The 25,529-nt window shown below is 27.7% G+C and overlaps 1 protein-coding gene across 1 annotated transcript in view; it reads right to left on the bottom strand.

Moving 5' to 3' along the window:
- Positions 1–6,825: 6,825 nt before the first annotated feature.
- Positions 6,826–25,529, bottom strand: part of LOC142328697 (gamma-soluble NSF attachment protein-like) — a 30,530-nt gene continuing 11,826 nt past the window's right edge. Inside the window, exons 5-9 of the mRNA XM_075372630.1 lie at positions 23,203–23,410; positions 21,802–21,872; positions 14,646–14,823; positions 11,724–11,948; positions 6,826–8,815 (exon numbers count right to left, since the gene is read on the bottom strand). Of these exons, the coding sequence (XP_075228745.1) occupies positions 8,747–8,815; positions 11,724–11,948; positions 14,646–14,823; positions 21,802–21,872; positions 23,203–23,410 (751 nt within the window). The 3' untranslated portion in view covers positions 6,826–8,746. The remainder of the gene's footprint in view (positions 8,816–11,723; positions 11,949–14,645; positions 14,824–21,801; positions 21,873–23,202; positions 23,411–25,529) is intronic.

Raw genomic sequence — 25,529 nt, 5'->3', positions numbered from 1 at the left:
AATTTTACCTGATGCTAAATATTAAGAGTAGCTAAGTGAAAAGTTTATATTGCTTTGATGACTGTGACCGCCAACCTCATAACAGAAAAACAAACCTGATATATATTTACTTAATAACCTTTAGATTTTTATACATTCAGAGCAAAATCAACATAAATATTTTTATCATCCTTCTACTGGAAGCTTTTATTATTTTTTTTAATAACTTAAGAAGGGATGATTCACAATTTACAAGAAATTTACAGGAAATACACTCTAAAAACCAAACTACTACACAACTGCAGACTTCAAGATGCATTTATAAGTAACTGGTGTAATAATTTTGGATAATGCACTATCATAAAATCAAAGTTTATATTCTATTAATATAAAGTTTTGCCCATTTTACAGATAATCAGGTTATATAGATAATGGGGTGGTAAGAGATCAATGGTACACTGCACTGAAAGTTTTCTCTACCATTCAATACCAGACAAGACAAAAGTTTTTAACAAACAAATTCTTACGTTATATAGCAAGTATAATTAACTGTAAAAACCAATTAAATTTAGCGTAAACAAATAATTTTTATACCAGTAAATTAAAAATCCAATTTACTGAAAAATTCGAAATCAAAATTAAATTATATAATTACAATTTCTTTAAATAATTTGAAATTTCTTACAATCATAAAACATAGTATTCAAGTAAAAAAATTGTTTTGAAAATATTTTTTACTCAGTAATAATCAGAATTAAAATTTCTTGAAATTTTTTATATTATTAATGTAATTATTATTAATTTCCAAAAACTGAAAATAAAAAAATAATATTGATTTCTCAAAAGATATAAATAGGTACAATCTAACTTCTTGTACTCAAACATATAAAAAAAGATTATTTAAGATTGTGCCAATCATAACCATTGAGCCTTTTTACATTAAATTTGAAGAAGGAAAATCTAATTTAAAATAAGAAACAATAGATGCATTCTTCCTTTACCCATTACTATCTGCTGTTGATACTTAGCAGCTAACAGTCATAGCAATCAATGACAAAATGGGTCTGTCAGAGAGAAAAAAAAAATCTAAATATTAGATCTCTTAATTGATTTTAAATAAATTAACATTTCTTTTTACAATGATACTATTAATAAATAAAATAAAATAAAATTGACCGTTTATGCCATTCTAAGTTTTGGAGGATAGCAATGTAAGACTCCAGCCCATTTGAGATGAGAGGTGGAATCATACATAAATAAACTTCTGAGTTTGTTTATTGTTTGATGCCTGTAAATTTGTGACAGACAAGAATAAATGACCTGATATATTGGGTTGTCTCTGTTCCCTTCGGCTCCTCCATTCTCTTGTGATGATTGGTAGCTTCCATCTTCTCATTTAATTGTTACTAGGCAGGATATATGTAATTTGTTGCAGGTATATTAAAAAAAACAAAAACACAAAACTGGTTCAAAAAATAAAAATAGATTGCTTCTTAACTAAGCAAAATGATATTGTATTGCTTTATATTATACTCTACTAAACATTTACAGGCCAAAATATATATAAAATTTTATTTTTCTAAAATCGATCCTTTTTAAGACCCATACCCCACCTCAGTACCAATAATTTAAGTATGTATGATTCAACGTGATCCACACCTAAGTACAGAAAATAAAATAAAATAAAATGACACTCACCTTATTTTTTGATATGATTGCTACAAAAGTACTTTTGCGATAACTCGCATCTTCAGTTCTTACATATTAAATGTAAGAATTAAAATTAAAATGAAAAGTTAAAATTATTAAAATCAAGAAGTTCATTAGAACTTCACCGGTAAGAGTCTGCAGAACTGGATGGCACGACCAAGTCAACGAACTATGTTTACAGTTCTAAACATGATCTAACCTAAAAGTGAAATGCAAATGGTAAGAATGAAAATATATTTCAGTCAATTAGATTTGTAATAAAGAATACTTTCAAAAAATACCTCAAATTTTGCTACAAGTCTTTTTCTTCCATTTGATGAACTATGGGACTTGAATGTCATATTTTCCTCAAACAGATGGGCTTATGAATTGCACCGCTAGGTGGCAGCACTTATTCTTCAAAAAGGTGGGTTTACGAATTGCGCCGCCAGGTTAGCAGTACTTAACAACAACACCTTTAAATTTACAAATGATCTCGTACAGAAACTTCATAATGTACTTGAAATAATAACATTTTAAAGAAAATATACTAGTTTGTTTTAATAGTAAATGCTCTTATGTAAATGAAAGTAGTGAAGATAAACAATTATTTTAACTCCCATCACTTCATTAAAAAAAAAATAAAAATATTAGTTTACAAGATATTATAGCTGCTAATATAACATAAAAAAACATGAACAGTAGCAAACACGAAATGTGGCAACAAAGATTTGTTACATAAAACAGAAATAAATTCGATTGGTAAAATTTTTATTCTACAATTAGAACTAATTGATGTTGAAATAAAAAAAAGTTAATTTAATAATAATAATAATAATATAAAAAGTGTGTCAGCGGACACAATAAAAATCAAGGCTTACACTTACAAAGTAGTAAGTGCAATATTACATCACGGATCTTCGATTTGTGAAGGTTATACCAGTTTTATTAAAAAAGGAAAAATATGGTATGCATTGAATATGACTGACTATCAACAAAAAAAAATTGGCTGAGAAATTCAAAAAATGTATATTTGTTAGTTCTAGAGAGGCAATAAATTTTAATAATAAATTCATAACAATCAGTAATTCATAAAAAAAATAAAAGAATCTAACAAAATGCAGTGATACCCAAAAAAATTGTAAATCGTGCAGTAAGAGCTGCAGATATCATTTCTTCCGCTCAAAAACAAAAATTTCTGTAATGTAAATAAAACTGTTTTTAACAAAATGATAATTTTAACAAAAAGGTAAGACACATTACATTTCTATTATCAAAATCTGTTAAATATATGTAATAGACAATAGATATACAATATTAGGTAATAAATAATATTCCATATAATAAGCAAAAAATAGAAACATTTGTTACAAAACTCTTACTAGCTCGATTTCATTTATTAAACAATGAATAACCATAATAATTGTACTATTTCTGTAAATGTAATATGTATTACATATAAATAAAATAGGGCCAATAAGAGTTTTGTAACAAATGTTTCTATTTTTTGCTTATTATATGGATATTATTTATTACCTATTATTGTATATCTATTGTCTATTGCATATATTTAACATGTATTTTTTTAAAGAAAATTTTAAATTAATAACAGATTTTGATAATAGAAATGTAGTAGGGTCTTATCTTTCTTTTTTGGTATCATTATAATTTTGTTAAAAACAGTTTTATTCATATTACTGAAATTTTTGTTTTTTGAGCAGAAGAAATGATATATGCAAGACTTACTGTACGGTTTATAATTTTATTGTAATTTTTTTTTTGGATTAAAATTACATATAAAATATATGACGTCAATTAAAAATATACTATATGTAAACGGCCAGCCAATACTGTGAGAGTACTTTAGTATAGGCTGGCCATATACATGTAGTACGATTTTAATTTACTTTATTTTTAACTGACATCATATATTTTATGTGTAATTTTAATAATTTTAACTTTTCATTTTAGCTTTTATGTTTAATATGTAATTTCATACAACATTTTACAGAAAAAAATCTGTAACTGAAGATGCAGATTACCATGAAAGTACTACTTTTGTAGGAATCATGAAAAAATAAGGTAAGTGTCATTTTATTTTATTTTCTGTTCTTGGGTGGATCACACGGAATGATACATAAAATTTTATATTCAAGTTATACAGAACTTAAAAAAATAAATTTTCTATCAACAAAATACCAAATAAACAGCATGTTCATTAGACATCAATAATAATTATGCAGATAAATAACTGAAGTAACTGAAATACAATGGAAGGAAGTTACATTATTAAATCATTAATTACATCAACAAATTAAAATCACTTCTGAAACCCACAAATTAAAATAAACTTATGAAATAGGCAAAGAATTACAAAATAATTAGAAAATTCTAGTTTACCCATGTATAGAATTTGTTTGTTAGCACATCCAAAAGGCATAATACTGTAAACAAAAGTTATTTTCATTCAGTCATTAATGGTGGCAAACTACCTACTTATAGTGACTGCAGAGAGAAAAATAAAACTATGAATCCTCTTTAGCTCACAATTTTATTTCATATTGTCTAATGAAAACATTCATTAATTACATACATACTACAGTTTTTGTTTTATCTTATATATATATATATATATATATTAAAATCAATTTCAGTACTGGACAGTAAAATTTTTATATGCATATTAATAATACTTTAAAATTTCAAACAAACCATCTAAAATAAAATTAAAATAACAAATTTTTAAAAGAATTATAATGCAATTATAGAATTCAATACCAACTGAAGATGCAGGATGCCATGAAGATTCTTTTATATTTTCCATCAAATCATATAATGCGTTTTCAGTAAAATTCTCTCTTTTGTTGTGGAAACTAATTTTATTATTGTGAACATAAATTTACCTTTACTGTTTACTTTTAATAACTTTTTTAAATTTATGTAATCAGCCAGTTGATAACTCTTTTGCACTTGCACTCTATATTTTAATTTTCAATCTGAAAAATTCTATACATGGAAAGATTAATGTGTATTAACTATTATAATGTCAACAAATTAATCAAGTAAATGAAAGAAAAAAAATTGTGGGTAATCAGTTAAGAAAATAGTAACAAACACATTACATTAATTATTACTCATAGAATGTAAATTTAGGTGAATAAGAAACAATAAATTATACTAGTATACAAAGTAAGGATTTGGAATAAGTTAAGTACAATACTTTAAAAATTACTCCCCTTCAAAGAACTATTCTTGAAGTATAATTTACCTTGTTACAGTGCACAAACCCACAAATTGAGACTACTCAAATTTTTTTCATACATATTCTTTAACGTTTCCTTATTTTTTTTTTCAGAACTTAGCGACATTCATGTTTTCGCCTTTAATTCCATAGAACTCTACATAATATGATCTTTAATTACATTGTTGGATACATTTTGGCAAATAATGACAATACTCTACTTCATTCCTGAAAACAAGAAGTCAAACACATCTCATAGGTTAGCGAGAGTGCTGTCATTTTTCACCAAAAACTACAAGAAAAACAGTCATGTAACCATTTTACCAAATTTTTTTCACTTATACACACTCTCTTGCCCACTGGAGTACATGTCCATAAAATAACCAATGGTTTTTAAAAAGGGTTCAAAAATTTACCAATGACCTTCAGAAACTATTATAAATTATTAATCAATTTGGCTTTAAGTTTAGGTAACAATAATATAAATAATCTTTAATCATATTTCATTTTAAAATATACAATTATTGTTAGACAGTCCTAATAGAATTTTTTCTAGTATTCCTATTAATCACCTGAGACTTACCAAATAGTGAAATGGTCACACCATTATAAAAAAAAAATCTGTTTACAAATAAAAAACCCATAACATAAAATATTAATACAAATTACATGATACAAAAACTAAACAGGCGTTAAAGATACAATATATCAATTTTGTTACTGAAAGGTGTTATCCAGCAATACCTATAGTAACAATCATAAACTACATGTAGTTCATATTCCCTCTTAGTCTCGGGAAATTCTAGGCAACTCTTGTCATGAATATATAACTGGAAGCACACACTTTTATATATAAATAATTCATTTATAATTACACAAAAATAAAGATATTGTAAAAATTAACTATCTTTCATCAGTAATAAATTAAAACCTAAATCTAATCAATCCATTAGTACTAGATAAGATAACATTATACACAATTTACTTTTCTTTTTTTAAAATTACAAATGGCTCCCCCTCAGATCAGGAAATCTTACAAAACATTTATAAGAAATGGTAGTAAAGATTTAAAAAAAAAATACATTAAGATTCTAAACCAAACCCCTAATCACTTAATTTCCTCGTAATGTTTTAAGTCCCAAATGATATTTAAATAATATACAAAAATATTTATACACTTTCTAAAATATAAGAACACACCTCATCCCTTAAACACAAGTGAGATTTTTTGGGAATTGCCCATTTTCCTTCAGGTAAGAGAACAGTATCTACTTGACTTGTAATATAATTAATTTCTTTTTAAATAGACTGCTGTGTGGTAATCAAACAGGTAACATTCATCAAATATTCAGCGCTAAAATCAAATTATCCTAAAATTACAGTCTAAACTATTAGGGAAAAAGTAAAATAACATTAAACATTTATTTAGCACTTCATCAAACCTCAGGAAAATCATTTATTTAGCTTTCAAAAAGTACTAGTTAATTTTTACATTTAATGAAGATTAATAAAGAATCTGCAATCAAATAATACTACATTTGTTAAAAAGCTAAAATGAAAATAAAATAATTGTGTCAAAATCATTAAGAAAAATAAGCAAATCAGCCAAGACCTTTACAATAAGAAATATATATTTTAAAAAGTGCATTGTTTAATCACTTCATTCCCACTCTAATGAAATGTAGTTAACAAATCACTAACATATATATGAACATAAATGGCAACCTTGTAAGTTAGTCATATATTAAAATGCAAATTTATTTCCTAAAATTTAACTCAAAATAAAGTAATAAAACTGCAATTTTATTGGAAAAATTGCAATTACACCAATAATATACATTACATATTTTTTACTTCAATATTTAAAGTACAGACACTGAACAAGAGGGAACACAATATTAAACAAAAAACCAACATCAACATATATTATTTATTATTCACAATAATTAAGAATTTTATTATAAGAGATCAGAATAACATAAAAAATATAATAATATTAATTTAAAAATGTACTTTTTATTCATTAAACAACTATAAATATACACCTTAAGTACAAAGAACTAAAATTAACTTTAAAAAAGTCATTTTTTTTTAATTGTACAAAAATCAACAAAAAAGTAAAAAAAAAATCTATTGGAATGTTATCCCATGACATAACTTAATAATAAATCGTATATAAATTTTCATCACAGATAAACTGAATGTTAAAATAGAAATAATTAGGTTATTTTTTTTTTTTAAATACATGAATTTCAAAGTGAAATGCATGCTTGCCTATATTAAGTTAAGATAAATTGCTTTTTAATTTATTCAGACTCAATCTTATTAATTTAAAATTTTTCATTGTTCAACCTCAAACATAAGCAACATTTTTGATAGGAAGAAAAAAAATATGGCATAAAAATAAATGATTCCAGCATCAAGAATAACTATACAATGTAAACATTAACTGTCAAAAGTAATTCTACAGAAACCCCATATTATCCTTTTCTGTATTAACAGATTTAATTCTACTTCAGTATTTCTCCATCTTATGTACAACAGAAAATAAAAATATTTGACGCAAGAAAATAAATAAAATCTTAAGGCATTAAAAGTTTTGTACAATTAAAAAAAAAAAGGAATATTATTTTATGTAAACCTGATCAGAGAAACATTCAAGTGAGATAGAAGTACTGATACATGTATGTATATATATATATATATATATATATATATATAACACCACTAACAACATAAATCTTTTAGCTGCATAATAGCCAAAACAAACTTAATGTACCCGTAAAAAAGGATGCTTTACAATCCTGAATTTATTTACAATTGCATGTAAATTTACCTGTACAATAACTATTCATACATTTACTGGTATACTATGGCAAAGTGGTAGCTGCTCCTTGTAAATGATAGTATTTCTGATTTTCATCCAGAAGGTTTTGACTTTAACTCCTGGTCAGACTGGGGTTTTGTGTGTGACACATATATCATCTTTTATAACTGACTATAATTTGATGTTAGCTAGTATTTTTTAAATAATAAATAAGCTAAACACATAGATAAGTTTTCAAAATAGGATCTTTTTAAATTTACCTTCAACAGAATACACTGCAATCACTCCAATAAGTAAAGAAATTGTTATGTCAAGCACAGGTAATTGCTGGTATTCATTTTGATAGGCAATGTTGTTTTAGAAAACACTAAAATAGATTATGAATGAAGAGGGTTTGTTCACAGACACTAAAAAAATTATTTTTTTCATACTTATCTTTTTAAATGTTTCTTCATTAATAATAATAATTAAAAATCAAGACTACTTATGTTTTTTAAGCTATGACTAAAAAGAGAGACATAAAAAGAAGATGGTCTAATATAACAGACACAAAACGAAGAACATAATTTACTTTAATAAAATTTATTAATTTCAGTTAAAATAAAGTATCATATATTTTTATTTTCACCATAGTATATGATTTTTGATTAAGTGTTGAAGGATACAATTAAAAAGCAACCAGGCATATTTCAATGCAGTATTGAATACTGTCAGGCAATGAAACCTGTTAAGTCAAGTTACAATTCATATATACATTATAATCCAAAAACTGAGATGCAGTAAATATACAAGGGATTTACAATCCATCAGCATTTACTTTCAGTATATATATTTACAAAAAAAAAAAAAAAAAAAAAAAAAAATAGATGAAAATAAAAATGAATGACTCTTAAAACAGATTACTTTTATAATTTAAGATATATTAACTTTTTTTATTATTATATCATTTACCGTTACTAACAGCTGTACAATGAGTTTAAGGATAATAAAGGATAAAATATACATACGACTTAACATAAACCTCCTTCAAATTCATCTTCATCATCATCTTTCTTTGTCGCACCAGAACTGTCCTGAAACTGAAGTTAAAAAATAAAAATTAAAGAATATAATAAGTAAAAGTAAGTTTTTAATTAGGAATCATTCGTGAAATGCAAAGATCTAGCCTTTTAAAAAAAATTAATGAAAAAAATAATGCAAACCTCACCAAAGTGAAAAAGTAATTTTTTGAGATCAAAATTTAATAATACCGATTGTACAGTATTATAATAATTTTTTTGAAGAGGGAAACAACAGAGATTATTATAATAAAAAGAACCCAAAAAGATCATAATAAAGCAATAATACCACATTATAAGTAAATTAAAAATGATTATCTAATTCTGAAAAAATCTAAAAAGTAATGGCTACAAAATTACAAAAAAGGAATTTTACAAGTAACATAATAATGAAAGGAAACTATTTAAAAGATGTACAGAGACCCCACAAGTGGAAGGAAAAAAATCAAAATTTTAATTATGTACCTGAAATAAGAAGTGAACCAAAGACAGAAGAGAACTTAAAAGTATTGGAACAGGATTTAGGCTAAAAAAAATTAAATTTCTAAATGATAAAGCAGAAAACGTGAACGAACTGGGTGAGAAACACAGAAATAGAGGATATTCTACGCATATGAATGTAAGGGAGAGAGTTGAGGAAATTAGACATTAAACATAAAGTTAAAAAAATAGATGCAAGAACTAGAGGTAGATGAAAGAAGATCCAAATCACTTTCAAGACATGCTGAAACAAGGGCGATAGGAAAAAAGGGTAACAGAAATAGTAGGAGCATAAAAGATGAAGAAGCCTAGAAATTACACAAAACTGGTAGAACTGAAATAGAATGATTATATGTATAAAAGTACCTTACTTTGAATCAATTCATTTAACACATTTTACAACTCTAAGGTACCTAAGCCAATAAAACAAACAATACTGATGAAATGTTACTTTCTGTAATCTCCACTGATTGCCTTTTTGACAATCAGCCAGAATGAACAGTTTTAACAAATAACTCATATGAAATATTATCTCCTCTGTGAGGTTACATTAAAAAAAAAAAAAAAACAGTCATTCCTTAAAGACTCGATCTAAACAAAGTTTCAGGAAGCATCCCTTTTAGTTTGAGACCACTCAAGTCCCACATTTTTTCTCCTCCTCTAACAGCTTTTCTTTAAACCTGAATAACTTTTTTTTTAATGTAGGTTATTCAAGTTCAATATGTGCACCTTTTGTAGCTTGACAGATATCTAGACGATAAACTAACTCTTGACAGGTATTTAGGAGCATCTGTGGCATTATTAGATAAAGAGTTTCAACAATTCTATTTTAATCATCCAATTCTAAGACTTTTCATTGGTACACACATAAGTTTTAATAAATTCCCAAGCAAAAAAGTCCAACGGAGTGATATCTGAATATCTAGTTGGCCATGCATGCAGTTGGACATCCTTGTCCGATCCAACATCTGGGGAGTATTGTTCAAGAACATATAACACCTGGAACGGCAATGTTCTCAAGCATGTTGAGATGCATGTGTCCTGTCACAGTGGGCTCCATGAAAAAAACAAAAAACTGATGATAATGCCATTTTTGTGCAGTCCTACATTGACTTTCAGTGGGTGCCTTTCATTTTCGATTACTGTATGAGGGATTTTAGTACACCAAATTCATTAATTGTGTCTGTTAACTTTTCCACACTTATGAAAGGTTGCCTCATCACTAAATGACATGTAACAAGATAATTAAGACTGTTTTAGACACGGTGCAGTACCTCTGTAATAATAATAATAATAATAATAAGTGTTCTGCTCAAAGTCAGGTTTTCACATGGCCGCCCTCCATTCTGTGCTATCCATTTCATCTTACAGTGACTTCCTTCCCTTTTTATATTGTCTATCATTTTCATTCGTCTCCGACCTCTTGCATTCCTCTAAATTACAAATCCTTCCAATGCCATCACCAACAGGCAGTCACGTCTCAGCCAGTGTCCCAACCAACTGCATTTCTTCTTTTTATTATTTCAATAATCGCCCTCTCTTCTCTTACCCTACTCATTACCTCTATAGCAAACTGATATTGTAGACAGCAATTATTTGGTTTAATGTAATGAAGGAGTTGTAACTTATACACCCACACATACAGCCATTTTTCAACAATGTCGTAAACAGTGGAATGAGGAAATTGCAGTTCTTACTAATCCATCTAATTGACTTTCCAGGAGTGGCAGTGAATACATTTTGTATATGATCCACAGTCTTGTCTTTAATTAAAATTTTTGTATGAGTTCTGGTTTGTGAAACAAAGCTCCCAGTCTCTCTTAAGTTATATCCCACTGACAAATAGACTTGGATGTAGGAGGATTGGGGTTCCATCCAGTTCGTACATGCTGCTGAACATGCCTAACTGATTGGAACTCCGCTAATTAAAGCAGACACTGAACCTTCTGTTGTGGAGTCCACATATCAACTGACTACAATTGTATTGTGAGTCGACTTAGTCTGCGAATGCTTATTCCGCTGATCTTGAAAGTATACAGAAGCTATTTCCTGTCGACTGCCTACATTTAAGAGATTATAACAACTGTTTTTTAAACATAGGGCATTACTGTTGAATAACTTTAGGCCGGACACCCTGTACTTCATAATATTTCATCTTTATGCAAGTCATTTTACACTTGGTACTGTTCAATAATATATTTTTATATTATAACATATTTACATTAATTTAATTTTAAATCATTCTTCTACAATGAATGGTAAATTTATTTTTATAGTAACTGTAATAATTTTATAGGTCTATTAAACCTTTCTCTGTTAACCGATTGATTTTTTAAATGAAAAATGAATTTTTAAAAATTCAGATTATTCAGAATGAAGGTTTAAGGTTAGTGAAATTACAGAATTAAAATTAAGAACAAAAAAAAAAATTCAAACATAAAATACATACTTGTGAAGATGAAGCAGCATTTCGTGAGACATAAGATGGAGCAGCATTTTCTCTAACTGATGCTTTTGGGGCAGATACAGCACTGCCCTGTGGCAAAGGAAGATCTCTAGCTAAACGAGAATATTCTACATCCATATGTTTAATAAATGGACTATTAAGGGCCTGTCTTGCTGCTTCTGGGTCTTCTTCATCATACGCTGACAAAAGCATTTCCAAAGTCTGTACCTGAAAATCACATGTAAAAAATAAATTTTTAAATAACTACAGATTATAATTTGTAAAAAAATGATATTATATCAATAGTTTTGGAAAGTACATATTATTTTGGAATTATAATAAATTCTAAAACACATTACAACAAAATACAATTTATTTACAACCAAAAAAAATCCATAATTGTGAGCAAAGATTTAACAAAAAATTAAATTTATTAACATTATTCACATGAGATTTTAAGAACTTTTAAGATAAGTAAACAGTAAACCACACCATTAATATACAGGGTTATCATAAAAGAATGGTGTGGTTTCAGTAATTCATAGGAAGTTTCATGGGAAATTTCTAGATGTTATATTGGTATCCCTGAAAGCCTCCAACCCAAAAGTTTGTTTATCAGCAGTTGTAACCATAAGGTCAGTTCTTGTATTGTTGTTGTGGTGAGTTTAGTGAATTACTATGTTCTCGGATAAAGACAAAGCAAACTGTGTTTTATTGATGGCTGAATTAAAATCCGTAATTTTAGTTCAACGTACGTTTCGACGTGAATTCAGAAGAGATCCACCACACAAAAATAACATAACACATTGGTTCAAATGATTAGAAGAAACCGGATCGGTTAAGAAACAGAAATCAACCGGCAGACCAAGTGTACTAGACGAAACGGTTGAACTAATTAGACAATCAGCAATTAGAAGTCCTGGGAAGTCCATCCCCTGTCGAAGCATCGAATGAGGTATTCCAAAATCAACAGTTCACAAAGTTTTACATAAAAAACTGAAATTACATGCTTATAAAATCCACAGACTGCAGGAATTGAAGCCCGATGATGGTGTAACACGTTACAATTTCGCTGTTGAAATGTCGAACAAAATAAGTAAAAATGAATCATTTTTAGATATAATTTTTACAGACGAAGGTACATTCCATGTGAATGGATGTGTTAACGGACACAATTCACGAATATGGGGCTCTGAAAACCCACACGAAATTATTGAGAAACAACGCGATTTGCCTAAAGTTAATGTTTGGTGTGGTGTGATGAAAAATCGTATAATTAGGGCCTTTCTTCTTTGCTGAAAAAACAATTAATGGAGTTGCGTATCTAGACATGTTAACCAATTATTGCTTTCCTCAGCTGGATGAACTCGAAAGCATTCATCAACTTCATTTCCAACAAGATGGTGCTCCCCCGCACTTCAATGCATCGGTCACGGACGCTTTGAACGAAAAATTTGGAGAACGATGGATAGGTCGGCAAGGACCCATACTTTGGCCTCCAAGGAGTCCAGACCTGACACCTTGCGATTTTTTCTTGTGGGGGTAAATCAAAAGCGTTGTTTATACACAAAAAATTCGCGACCTTAACCACTTAACGAAGAAATGTTAACTAATGTTTGGAGAGAAGTTGAGTATCATTTGGACATTTGTCGAGCGACTAAGGGCGCACATATTGAAATTTATTAATTATATAAAAAAATGTTTGAGAAATTTGAAAAATAAAAAACAAACTGTAAGTAATTCTGTTTTAATTTAAACCATGTTCAAAACCGCACCATTCTTTTATGATAACCCTTTATTTAGTGCAGATGTAATTTTAGGAGCATGTTAACTATAAGCAATGGCAATGGTTGCAGTTGCAAAACTTTTTCATTGACCTAATTCTCTACTGTTATTATGTAAATCCCACAACTTTAACTTAACCTGAAACCAAACCTCAATTTCTTTCACTTAATCTTTTTTAACTTTTTTATTTTGCTTATTTTAATTAAGCAGCAATAAATTAAGTATTTGTAAAGCTGAAGATTAGGTAAGTATTCTGATTGGAAACAAAGATGAAAAAAACATTGTTTTGACAATGAAATAAATAAAAACCATTGTCACATTTATTACTTGAAAAAAGTATATGGTAAAATATTAAACTTCGATAAAAACACAAAATTATATTTATGATTGAAAGAAACAGTGCCAGAAGTTGAAATATTACAAGGAAATTTCTTCTCCACAGCGACATAAAATTACATGTTTATTAACAAAAATAATACCCAGTACAACAATCCATGATGGTCAAACAGTATTGTGCATGGCACAATTAATGTCTTTGGGACATCTCATAAACTCGCCCAACTTTGTATCAGTTGATTTTTACTAGTTTTTTTAATTAAGATCAACTCTGGAAACAAAGTGATACATATGGATACAGATGACATCAGTGTTGATGAGTCAATTAACCAACTACTATAGGGGATTTATGGCTTTAAATCATTTACAGCAGCTGTAACAGACTCAGGAATACTTCCAAAAAATTTATGAATATTGGTGAAAGTTTAAATGTTAAAAGAAAACGCTTAAAAAAAATATAAAACTTTTTAACACATATAGTTTCGTAAGATCAATACAGTTTGGGATCTTTTTGAACCATGAAAACAGAAAAGTGGTCAATATTACCCCAACATACCACTTTTATCTATTGTACTAAATTTAATGATCATTTTGAAGTACTCTTACAATTATAGCAGTCAGTAAACACAGAGTGGGATAATCAAGAAACAATTGCCAACAATTAATCAAATTTTTGTTTTGAATAAACCTTTGCCAATATTCCAAAATTTTGATAGACTTAAAATGAATAATTTAGTCACCATAACAATGTGAAACAATATTTTACTGAAACAAACTGTTAAAACAAGCAATAATAATCCTTACTTCAGGAGCATCACAACAATTTCCCCATTCTTTAAATGCTTTCTCTGCAGCGACTGTATCACCACGAGCGAGTTGCACAAGAACTAAAGCTACAGCTAATCGTCCAATGGCAGGCAAGTGTTCAGATTGCTGATGAAAACCAATTTCTCTTTTGATGGCATCAGCAGCTTTATCATACCTATTAAAATTGAAAATATATTTTCAGAAAACATGCCAACATAATATCTTACTTTATACTATGATAGATAAAAATAGTTTATAATCTGCCTATATTTATAATTCAATACCAACATTCTTACCAGAAATAATAATATAATGCTAATTGAATAAGGAAGTAAACCTTAAATTTATAAAATGTAGTTCATATTTATAAATCCTCTGGTAGCTAATTCTGACCATCGTTGTGGTAGTGAATTTAGCATATACATATTTATTAAAATAGCATATTTTAATAAGTGATAATTTATTAAAATTTATAACCATGTAATAATTATAACTATATATATATATATATATATATATATATATATATATTGTGGTTTTTCTTATTTGCTAAGTTTATGAATTGACAATATTAATGTTACATGATAATGGCTGTGATACTTCAAATTTATCTTCTTTCTTTATTTTCTTTTTAGGCTCAAAGTAAGGAAAGAGAGTAATAATGGTTTTTAAATTATGTAGTATATAGTTGTGAATTTTTATTTATACAGTACATAATTTAAGAAAGTCTGACAGTTGCTTCCTCAGTTGTACTTATGTTTAACTGCTTATATTTTTTACTTTGATTAGTTAATACTGTTTACTTTTGTGCAATTCATGCACTTTTTTGACAAACATTTTTTATGTAAAAGTAGGTATGTAATTTATGAATTTACGTTAGGAAATGATTTTACACAGGTATATAATGAAACTAAAATGTACTAATCGGTGAGAAAATGATATTTGACTGATACTTACAGTGGTCCATTATACATCATTGATGTATTTCATTTATATGTAATACATATCACATTTACAGAAATAATATAATTCTTATGATTATTCGGTGTTTAATAAATGAAACTGGGCGAGTAAGAGTTTTGTAACAAATTTTTCTATTTTTTGCTTATTATATGGAATGTTTAAACATTGTTTATTACCTATTGTCTATTACATATATTTAACATGTAATTTTTGTATTTTTTACCGAACGGTTTATAATCTCATTGTAATTTTTTTGGATATCACTATTTTTTGTTAAATTATCTTTTTATGAATCACTGATTGTTACCTTATGGATTTATTATTAAAATTTTATTGTGTTTCTAGAAAAAACAAATGTACATTTTTTGAATTTCTTGATCAATTTTTTTTGTTGATAGTTATATCATTCACTTCATATCATATTATTCTTTTTTTAATAAAACTAGTATAATTATCTTCACAAATCGAAGATGTCTGATGTAATATTGCATTTATTACTTTGTTAACTAACTGAATTTACTTCTGTTTTATGTAACAAATCTTTGTTACCACATTTGCAACACTTTCCTACTGTTTGTGTTTTATTATCTCTATAATCTCTTGAAAACTAATACTTTTATTTTTTTTAATGAAGTGATGGGGATTAAAAAAACATTGTTTCATCTTCAGTATTTTCATTTACATAATAGCATTTACTATTAAAAAAAAACTGTAGTATATTTTCTTTTAAATTTTATTATTTCAAGTACATTTTCAAGTTTTTGTATGCTACCCAGTACTATCAAGTACTGCTACCTAGCAGCGCAATTTTTTAACCCACCTTTTTGAGGAAAAAGTGATATACCCACAATTCATCAAATGGAAGAAAAAAACTTTGTCTAATAAATAAAATTATAGGTATTTTTTGAAAGTATTCTTTATTACAAATTTATCTGAACTGAAATATAATGTTTTCATGCTTATTATTTAATTTTTTCCCATCTTCATTTCACTTTTAGGTTAGGTCATGTTTAGAACTGTAAACAACTGTAAAGCTCGTTGACTTCGCCGTGATTTCCAGTTCTCCAGACTCCTACCGGCAAAGTTCTAACAAACTTCTTGATACCAATCTTAGACATTTTATTGAGATCACTTTTTGCTGGAACTGCCACTGGCAAAACAGTGTGGTATACGCTAAGAAAATAACAATATAACTGAGCTAATATTAGGTTTACATCCACTCAGTAAGAAAATGAGAAGACTGGGAGTATTTTTAATGATATTCTTGGGATTAACCCATTCTTGCCCTTACATTCCCCAATTCCAAGAATCCTTTGTAGTTAAAATTTTATTTTTTAAATACAGTGTTTAAAAATTCATATGCGTGAATTACAAGAGTAAAAATGGTATAAATATTTTATCCGCAACACAGATACTGTAATAAATATCTATGCTGTTCATTAACTTTGGTAAGTACATTATAAAAACACTAATTAACATTTTACTTAACTGATGCTTAATAAAATGAGCATAAGAATCTTTTTTTTATTTGGTGTTTTTGTTCTCTTACGGTATTTATGACAGGCACATTTATGATCATGATAAAAGTTATGATTATGATGGTAAGGTATTGCGGCTATGTTATTCAAAATTTAATATTATAAATATTGCAGGCATACAATGTGCTTGCCAGCTGAATAATCGGAATGTAACTATTCAAGTCGATTTTAGTTGTAGTTGTCTTAAAAAGAATGGTTCTGATCTTCAATTGAATTTTTACATTGAAGTATTGTAATTGTGAAAAATTTTGGTTTTCAGATTTCAACACAAATATCCATTTTGACCATCCCCAAATTTATTTTGACTAGTTTTGGCGTGATGTCTGTACATATGTATCATGCATAACTCAAAAATGATTAGCTATAGGATGTTAAATTTTGGATTTAGTACTGTTGTAACATCTAGTCATGCACCTCTCCTTTTCATTGCAATCGACTGAACCAAAAGTGTCCAAAATTTTAATTTTAGACTTTTTCGTAACTGAGTAATAAGCCCTCATTTAGAGCTTATCAACGATATATCATAAGTGGTAGTTATTTTTAATGGTTCCAGAGTTATAGCCAAATAAAATTTTAATTAATGACATATTTTAATCTTAAAAGGGAAAGGTTTGAATCAGACTTCATCTACTTTTTTTTAACTTTTAAAAAAAAATATATTGTAAACGAGTGATTGTAAAAAAAAGTCTCCAAAAGCTAGCCTCCCCAAACAGTTTAGTGATTATGGGTACAACAATTACATTGTTATATAAATACAAGGGAGGTCCAGAAAGTAACTTACTTTTGTGCCTACCACGGAGCTGGAAGGGGATAGAGCTGTCATCTTGGCGTCAAAACGTTTCTACACTCAGTACGCATCAAGCTGTCATAGCGTATGGACTGATTTTTTTACTTTGTTCATTGTGAATTATTGAAATGTGTGCTTCAATAGAAAATCCTGCGAGTTGTGAGGTGCATTCAGTGATTAGGTTTTTACTGGCAAAAAACTTCTAACTAATTGAAATTCATCAGCAACTTTCTAAGATGTATGGAAATAGAATAATGAGTGAAGATGGAGTAAGGCAGTGATACATTCAGTTTAAAAATGGTCGCACCAATGTTCATGATGAGGACCACAGTGGTTGGCCAAGCCTTGTGACTAATGAACTGATGATGAAAATCAGTGATAATAAATTGTGATAAAACATCACAATAAAATTAGTGAAAATCGCCACATTACAATTACGGAACTCTCACTTCACTTCCCCTTTTCTTTTTCCTGTTTAGCCTCCAGTAACTACCGTTTAGATAATTCTTCAGAGGATGAATGAGGATGATATGTATGAGTGTAGTCTTGTACATTCTCAGTTCGACCATTCCTGAGATGTGTGGTTAATTGAAACCCAACCACCAAAGAACACCGGTATCCACAATCTAGTATTCAAATCCGTGTAAAAATAACTGGCTTTACTAGGACTTGAACGCTGTAACTCTCGACTTTCCAAATCAGCTGATTTGGGAAGACGCGTTAACCACTAGACCAACCCGATGGGCTAGAATAGTAAGCTTGGTTATCACAAGTTTTGTGCAAGATGGGTGTAAAAAATCTAAGGTGGCAGATTTCTACAGAGAAGGAATTGAAAAGCTTGTGCACCGTATTTATAAGTGTCTCAATTTAAATGACGATTATGTAAAAAAATAGTTTTAAGATTGTCCCTTTCAAATGTAAATAATAAATTTCTTTTTTAAATTTAAGTTACTTATGTTTACAAGGCGACAGCCCTCTATTTTTATTTTTTTATTAATTATTTATTGGATTAAATGCGATTAAAAAGAATGGCCTTTTTCAAGCCACAGACTCAAATAATTAAAAAGCATACTTCCAGCCAGAAATATCATGACCTATATTACATGATTACTTGTATATCACAGTTTTTTTATAAATATTCTAGACTATGTATTTATAAAGGACTCACTTTTCTATATATAAGAATTACTTATTGCTTATTTTTACATAATAAGCATGTATTTCGGTTTGTAGTTCTTAATCATATCAAGGCTTGGCACAGAATTCACTAAAAAATAATTATTTCCATTACTTATTTACAGTATAAATTGGTCTATGATAAAGTATATTCATTCAGATTTACAGTAATTGAATATTCTTTTGAGTTACCTGTCCCTTGGCTATCAGGCACTTTTCATTATTACTTAATTCATGTATTTGAATAATAACCTTTTTTTTTTTCAAATCAAATTTTATTGTTTTATTTTTTTTTATACAGAAAACAAAATGTTTGGCAATTCACAGCATGCAACAGTGAAGTTAAAATTAACTACATCATGTTTGTTTAAATGTTTGTTCAATGAACTGTTTTCATGGACAAATAATACATCTTAGTGAATTAACTTCTTTTTTTGCTTTAAACAGTAAAAGGGGTAATATGAAATAGATCCAGTCTTGTAATTTCTGGGATCTATTTAGCTTTTAATTAGGGAAAGATATTGATCATGATGTCTTAATATGAAAAGAATTTCTTCTGAAAATATGTGCTATAATTAAAATAGGTTATTTTTTTACTCTGATACTTCACATAAAATTATAGGTTTAATTTTTCAAACAAAATAAATGTTACTTAAAATTATATATAAATGTAAACTGAAAACTTAACCACCAAAATACAGTAAACAAATAAATAAATTTATATAATTAAAACTAATAAAAGATTTTTGCGGGATACTGCATCATCAGTCAGTATTCAATTCTACAATTACATCAGATCATTTAAAATTGCTAATAAATGCAAAAGATTTAGCAACAAAACTTATAGAGAATTTAATTCTAAGAAAATTAATGTAAATACACCCAATAAAAGGTAAATAAAATCTGTTTTTCACTAAAACAAAACAGACGAAAAATAGACAGAAAGTCATCATTCTTTTTGTTCCTAATAAACATCCGTTTTTAAACGCTCTTCAATGTATCAGTATTTGTGAACAAAAGCATAATTTCCAACAAGTTCGTTTCCTGTTGAACAGCCAAGTAAATCATTGTGTTAATGATGAATGTGATTCAGCATATTCAGCGTAGCCCAGGCACTAGTACAAGCTGAATTTCACGTCACACTGGTTTGAAAAATAAAGTGTGGTGCATCCTACAGAAAGAAAATTTTTATCCTTTCCATCTACAGAAGGTTCAAAATTTGCAGCCAGCAGATTACCTTCAGCGATTAAACTTCTATCATTGCCTTCTAGAAAATACTGATAAGAAAAATTCAATTTTATTTATTGATAAAGTCACTTTTATGAGAAATGTAGTCTTCAATTCTAAAAATAATCATTTATGGAGTGAAGACAATCCACATGGTATAGTGGAAACTATTTGCTAACACAGATTTCACATAATTGTTTGGTGTAACACTATTTATGGCAAAATTCTAGGACTATTTGTTTTCAATGAAAACCTTACGGGAGATGCATATGTTCATTTTTTGAAAAATAATTTGCCGGTTTTTTAGAGGATGTACCTTTACAAACTAGATTGCAAATGATTTTCCAGCATGATGGTGCAACACCACATTTTTCTTTAGTGGCTAGAAATCACTTGAATGCTAATTTCTTACTGGATTGGACATGATGAACCAATCAATTGGTCACTAGAATCACCTGAAAACGCCAATAGATTACTTCTTCTGGGGTCATATGAAAACAATGTTAGACCAACAAAAAGTTATTACTAAAAAAGAGTTACTCATTAAGATATTAAATTTTATTTATGAATTTATACAAAATGATCCTGAGATGTGCACATTGTGAGGAGAGAATTTTGAACAATCATGGAAACTGAGGTTTGTTATTCTGCTACCTGTATCATTTCATGTATTTTATTTTTTTGTTTTGCGATATTATGGATTTTGTTTATTAGATACAGAAATAATAATACGATTTTCTGTCTATTTTTCATCTGTTTTGCTTAAATAAAAAATAAATTTAATAAGTTTTTATTTGCTTTTTATTGGCCCTGTATTTACATTAATTTTCTTACAATTAAACTCTCTTATTAGTTATTTAACAAAGCTATTGCACCACAAACCGAAAGAAACTTATTTTTTGTCACTGAATTTTGTGTTTTACATCAGATGTCTTAAAAACTACTGAAGTTACAGTTCTGGGACCTGCTTTTCCTAATTCCCAGCTCAAATTATTTAAGGAACCACCAGCTTTACTCCTTAATTTGGATCCAAAAAATTACAGTAGTTTTTTTTTTATTAAAAAAGCTGAAATCCAGGCAAAATCTTTCGCTAGTCATAACTTGTAAACAAAGTGTTTCCAGATCTATGTTTATATGAACTTTTTTCATTACTTTCACCAGTAAACATGTCCTGAAAGTTTCTCCATTTCTTTGTAGGACACCTGTACACATTGATAAAATAAGATATTAAATTTTTTTATCTTTTATTATTTATCTATTAGAATTTTTTTATGAAGATATAAATTTGCAGATTAATACTTTTTTCCTTAAAATTTAATTTCTTTCAAGAAATCAGCTAAATTATAAAATAACAAAAATATAACATTCTACTTTCTATGGGTAAAAAAAAAAACAAAAAGGTTGTCCTAAAAACTTAATTGAGAATTATCAAGAAAACAACAAATTTTTTATTATAACTCACATTTGTAGTCTAACTAGAATACGTGCAGTTTTGCTAATATATTCAGCAGCTTGACGAGCACTATCTTCAATCTGAAAATACAAGGGACATTTTACAAAAAATTTACCTGACTATAACCACCATAAATAACTATATTTAAACATAAATTAGTACAGCTAATAATTTATCAATTGTAAAAAAAAGACATCCAAATTGTGAAAAGAATACAAATAGCAAAAAATAATGGGTACTCAACTAACAGTTATTTTATTTTTACTCTGAACACAAGCTAGTTTACAACTGGCGGCCAAAATACTCTTAACCAGCAAGCTATAATACAGAACTTGTAAAATGTTATTAAAATTGTTCTTTTTTTAAAAAAGTACTTTAAAGGTATGATACCAGTACTAATTTACTAAAGAAAACAATTTTTTTTTTGGCTATATGAAATATATTTTCGCCTTACAGAAAATGTTTAAATTTAATTTTAAAACAAAACAATATTCACAAATATCTGTTTTCAAAAATGTATACATTCATATATCTTTTATGGGTTTTTTTTTTTTTTTTTGTGAAAAATCATGTAACTTTTAAATAATTATATTACATTATTTTTACATATGTGTATACACATACTCAATATGACCTCCAAAATCTTAAATAATCTACAATTAAAATGTTATTCTTGATTTTTTTTTTATAAATATGAACAAAGCAGAATGATTAAGACAGTTGGGACAAATTCTTTATGCTATTAAAAATTGGGAGCACAAGCTGCACTTACCAACTATCAGGATATGGTGTAAATTATTTATTTAAAATGGGAACTATCTTTAAGTTAAACATACTTAAATTCTGTCATAAATATGTTCTTCAGGTTTCATTAATACTGTAATATAACATCATAAAAATTATTAAATATCTTTATTTTAGAGTTTATGTAAAATAATTATTAATATAATACAAAAGAAGAAAATTTTAAATCAAAATTCCCTAATTAAAAAAAATTATAACCAAAAATATCCAGCACTGCTGTACAATAATTTTTTTTGACACTGCTTGTTAAGATGTACAAACATAAGTTGAAAAATTGGTGTGCGAATGCTAGAGTAAAAAAAAAAAATCTGTATTAACATAATTATCAATTTTTAATCAAAAATATGTTTTATTTCAGTGGTGGCTGATCAACATCTGGTTAAAATTTTGACAAAATTTTTTTCAAGATATATGGAAATGTAGGTAATATGTTTATGGCATCTTTTATGCAGTAAAGTAATCATTTATTGTTTACATGTAAATTTAAAATATTTTTTTTTTTAACTGTCATTAGGGTTGTTTTATGGGTCTTGAGTATGCAATTTTTGTGCATTCTCTCAACTTCAGTTCAGAATTTATATATAGATTTTTATTCAATTAACTTACAACAGAAACTTCGGCAGCACGTTGATAAAGTCTAAGAGCTTCTTCAGGATGAGTCTGTTCAAGTATTTTAGCAGCTTTATCAAGAGCTGCAGATCCTGAATCGGGAGAACCCTGCTGCTGGTACAGCCAACATGATCGTTCGGCCAACTGTGCAACTTCCCTTAAATCACCCAATTCTTTACAGACCAATACAGCTTGTTCAATGGCCCTATAAAAAAAAAAAAAAACAAGAAAATTAAACATCAGATGAAGATTTTAACTTCAGCCACATTAAAATTACAAAGTTTTTCAGCAGTAATTTTATAATACAAATAACACTTTCAAATCTCAAACTATTTAACTTTGTTGTGGAATGGCAAAACAAGAGTTTTTGTGCAAAAATTTGATTAATAGTATAAAATTAAAAAAAAAAAAACACAAATATAGGGAGAGCAGGCATTTTTTAAAAATAATAATTAAAAATTTAATTGTTAGTTCACAATACTGAAAATGAACTAAAACCTTAAAAAAGAATGAACAATTACTGAAATAGAAACACAAATAAATAAAAGTATCCTGCATTAAAAAAAAGCAGCTGATGTCAAAAACAATTTCATAAGATAGAATGCCAGACTTGTGCTATGCACATACAATAGAAACATTCTTAGACCAATTATATTTTCTACCAACTCAACCAGATACAGGGAATATTAAATAAAACTCTTATATTGATAAATTCTAACAGAAACTGTTCAAATAGAGACCAACAGACATAATGAACACAACATTTTACAGTATTTTAAAATATTTTGAAATGGCATTAGAACAATTATAAATAATTCCTAAAATATTTCTAATTTCTTTAAACTTAGATAGTGAGAATTAATATACAATAAAACTTCTCAATAACAGGCACAGCTCGGGAACAACAATCTGTTATTTAGAGGCGACTGCTATTCAGAAAAATGTGAATACAGTATTATGTTCAGTTATTGTACACAGAAAAAATTCTTAGAAAATAGAAAAACAGTATTGTTTTTATTTTTTGTAGATTAAATTTTTTTTAAATTAGTTGCCAATTAAACCACTTTGTAAATTTGAAGTTTTTTTTTATCATTTCTCTGAAAATAAAACTAGATCCCCTCATGTTCATAATTGAATAAAAAAAAATAATACTGTACTACTGTATCGACCAATAAAATAAAAGAATAAAATTACTGTATTATGTATACTAAAATGGAATAAAAACAATGTAAACTACAAAAATATTAATCAAAGAAGTTACAGTTTACAAGAATAGTAATCAAAACGCATTTACAAAAAATAATGTAAAAATCAAAATAAAAACCAAATACAAATAAGTACAGTTTATTTATATGTAGATAGTTTAAACTAAACTATTTTAAACCAAGTCCTGGTACATATCTTTTTCAATAAGCGACTGCACTTATTAAAATAACACCTGGTAATCCCTTTCTGTAAGAAATATTGCTTTAATTTTCTAACCTATTCTCTGGCTTGTGATAGTAAATCTGAGTTCATCATCAGAATCATTGTAGTTCATTTTAGAAGTAGTCAAGTCTTAGGCTGCAATAAGATCATGGATGTCAGTCGATACGTCCTCTGTGTTGAGCACGTTGTCAATGTTTGGGTACAATGTTTGAGTTTCCAAATGGTTCAATAAGTTCATGTAATTCACTCTGTTCTACAATTTTAATTTGTTTTAGCAAGATTCTCAATGTCAGGATTGAAGTTAGATGGTGGAGGGGTTTAGTTTAGATTTAAACTATTTAAATATTTAGTTTAAATATTTTATACTTCTCAATTCAATCTAAAATTATTTAGCAAACTGTTAAAAAATAAAAATTAAAGTTATGCTGACTATACACAAAATGTATTTTTAAAGTAAGGTCGGTTGAGATAAAAACAAAAATGAAAAATATGAACAAAGTTTATTCATATTTTTCAGTTTTCTTACCCATAAAAACTACATTTATTTATTATTTTTCTATGTAGCTGTCAACTTCAACACACATTTCTTTAGCTTTCGATAACGTCTTCATTCCCTCTTCAAGAAATTTTGCCAGTTATTTAAAACATGCAGCAATGCCATTTTTCAGTTCATCGTTATTGTCAAATCTTTGTGATGAAAGTCAATGTTTAAGATGAAAAAAAGAAAATAATTAGTGGAAGCTAAGTCAGGGCTACAGAATGGATGACCAAAGATTTTCCAATGAAATTTTTTAAACTGTCTCATTGTATGATTAGCCATGTAGTCTGGCTTGTCAAGTAAAAACAAAATCCTGCAAAATAGCATGCCACGCAGTTTTTTATAACTTTTCTAAGAT

This window comes from Lycorma delicatula, chromosome 8 (assembly GCF_047948215.1).
Source record: "Lycorma delicatula isolate Av1 chromosome 8, ASM4794821v1, whole genome shotgun sequence".
Classification (NCBI taxonomy): domain Eukaryota; kingdom Metazoa; phylum Arthropoda; class Insecta; order Hemiptera; family Fulgoridae; genus Lycorma; species Lycorma delicatula.
This window is presented reverse-complemented; position numbering and strand designations above follow the sequence as displayed.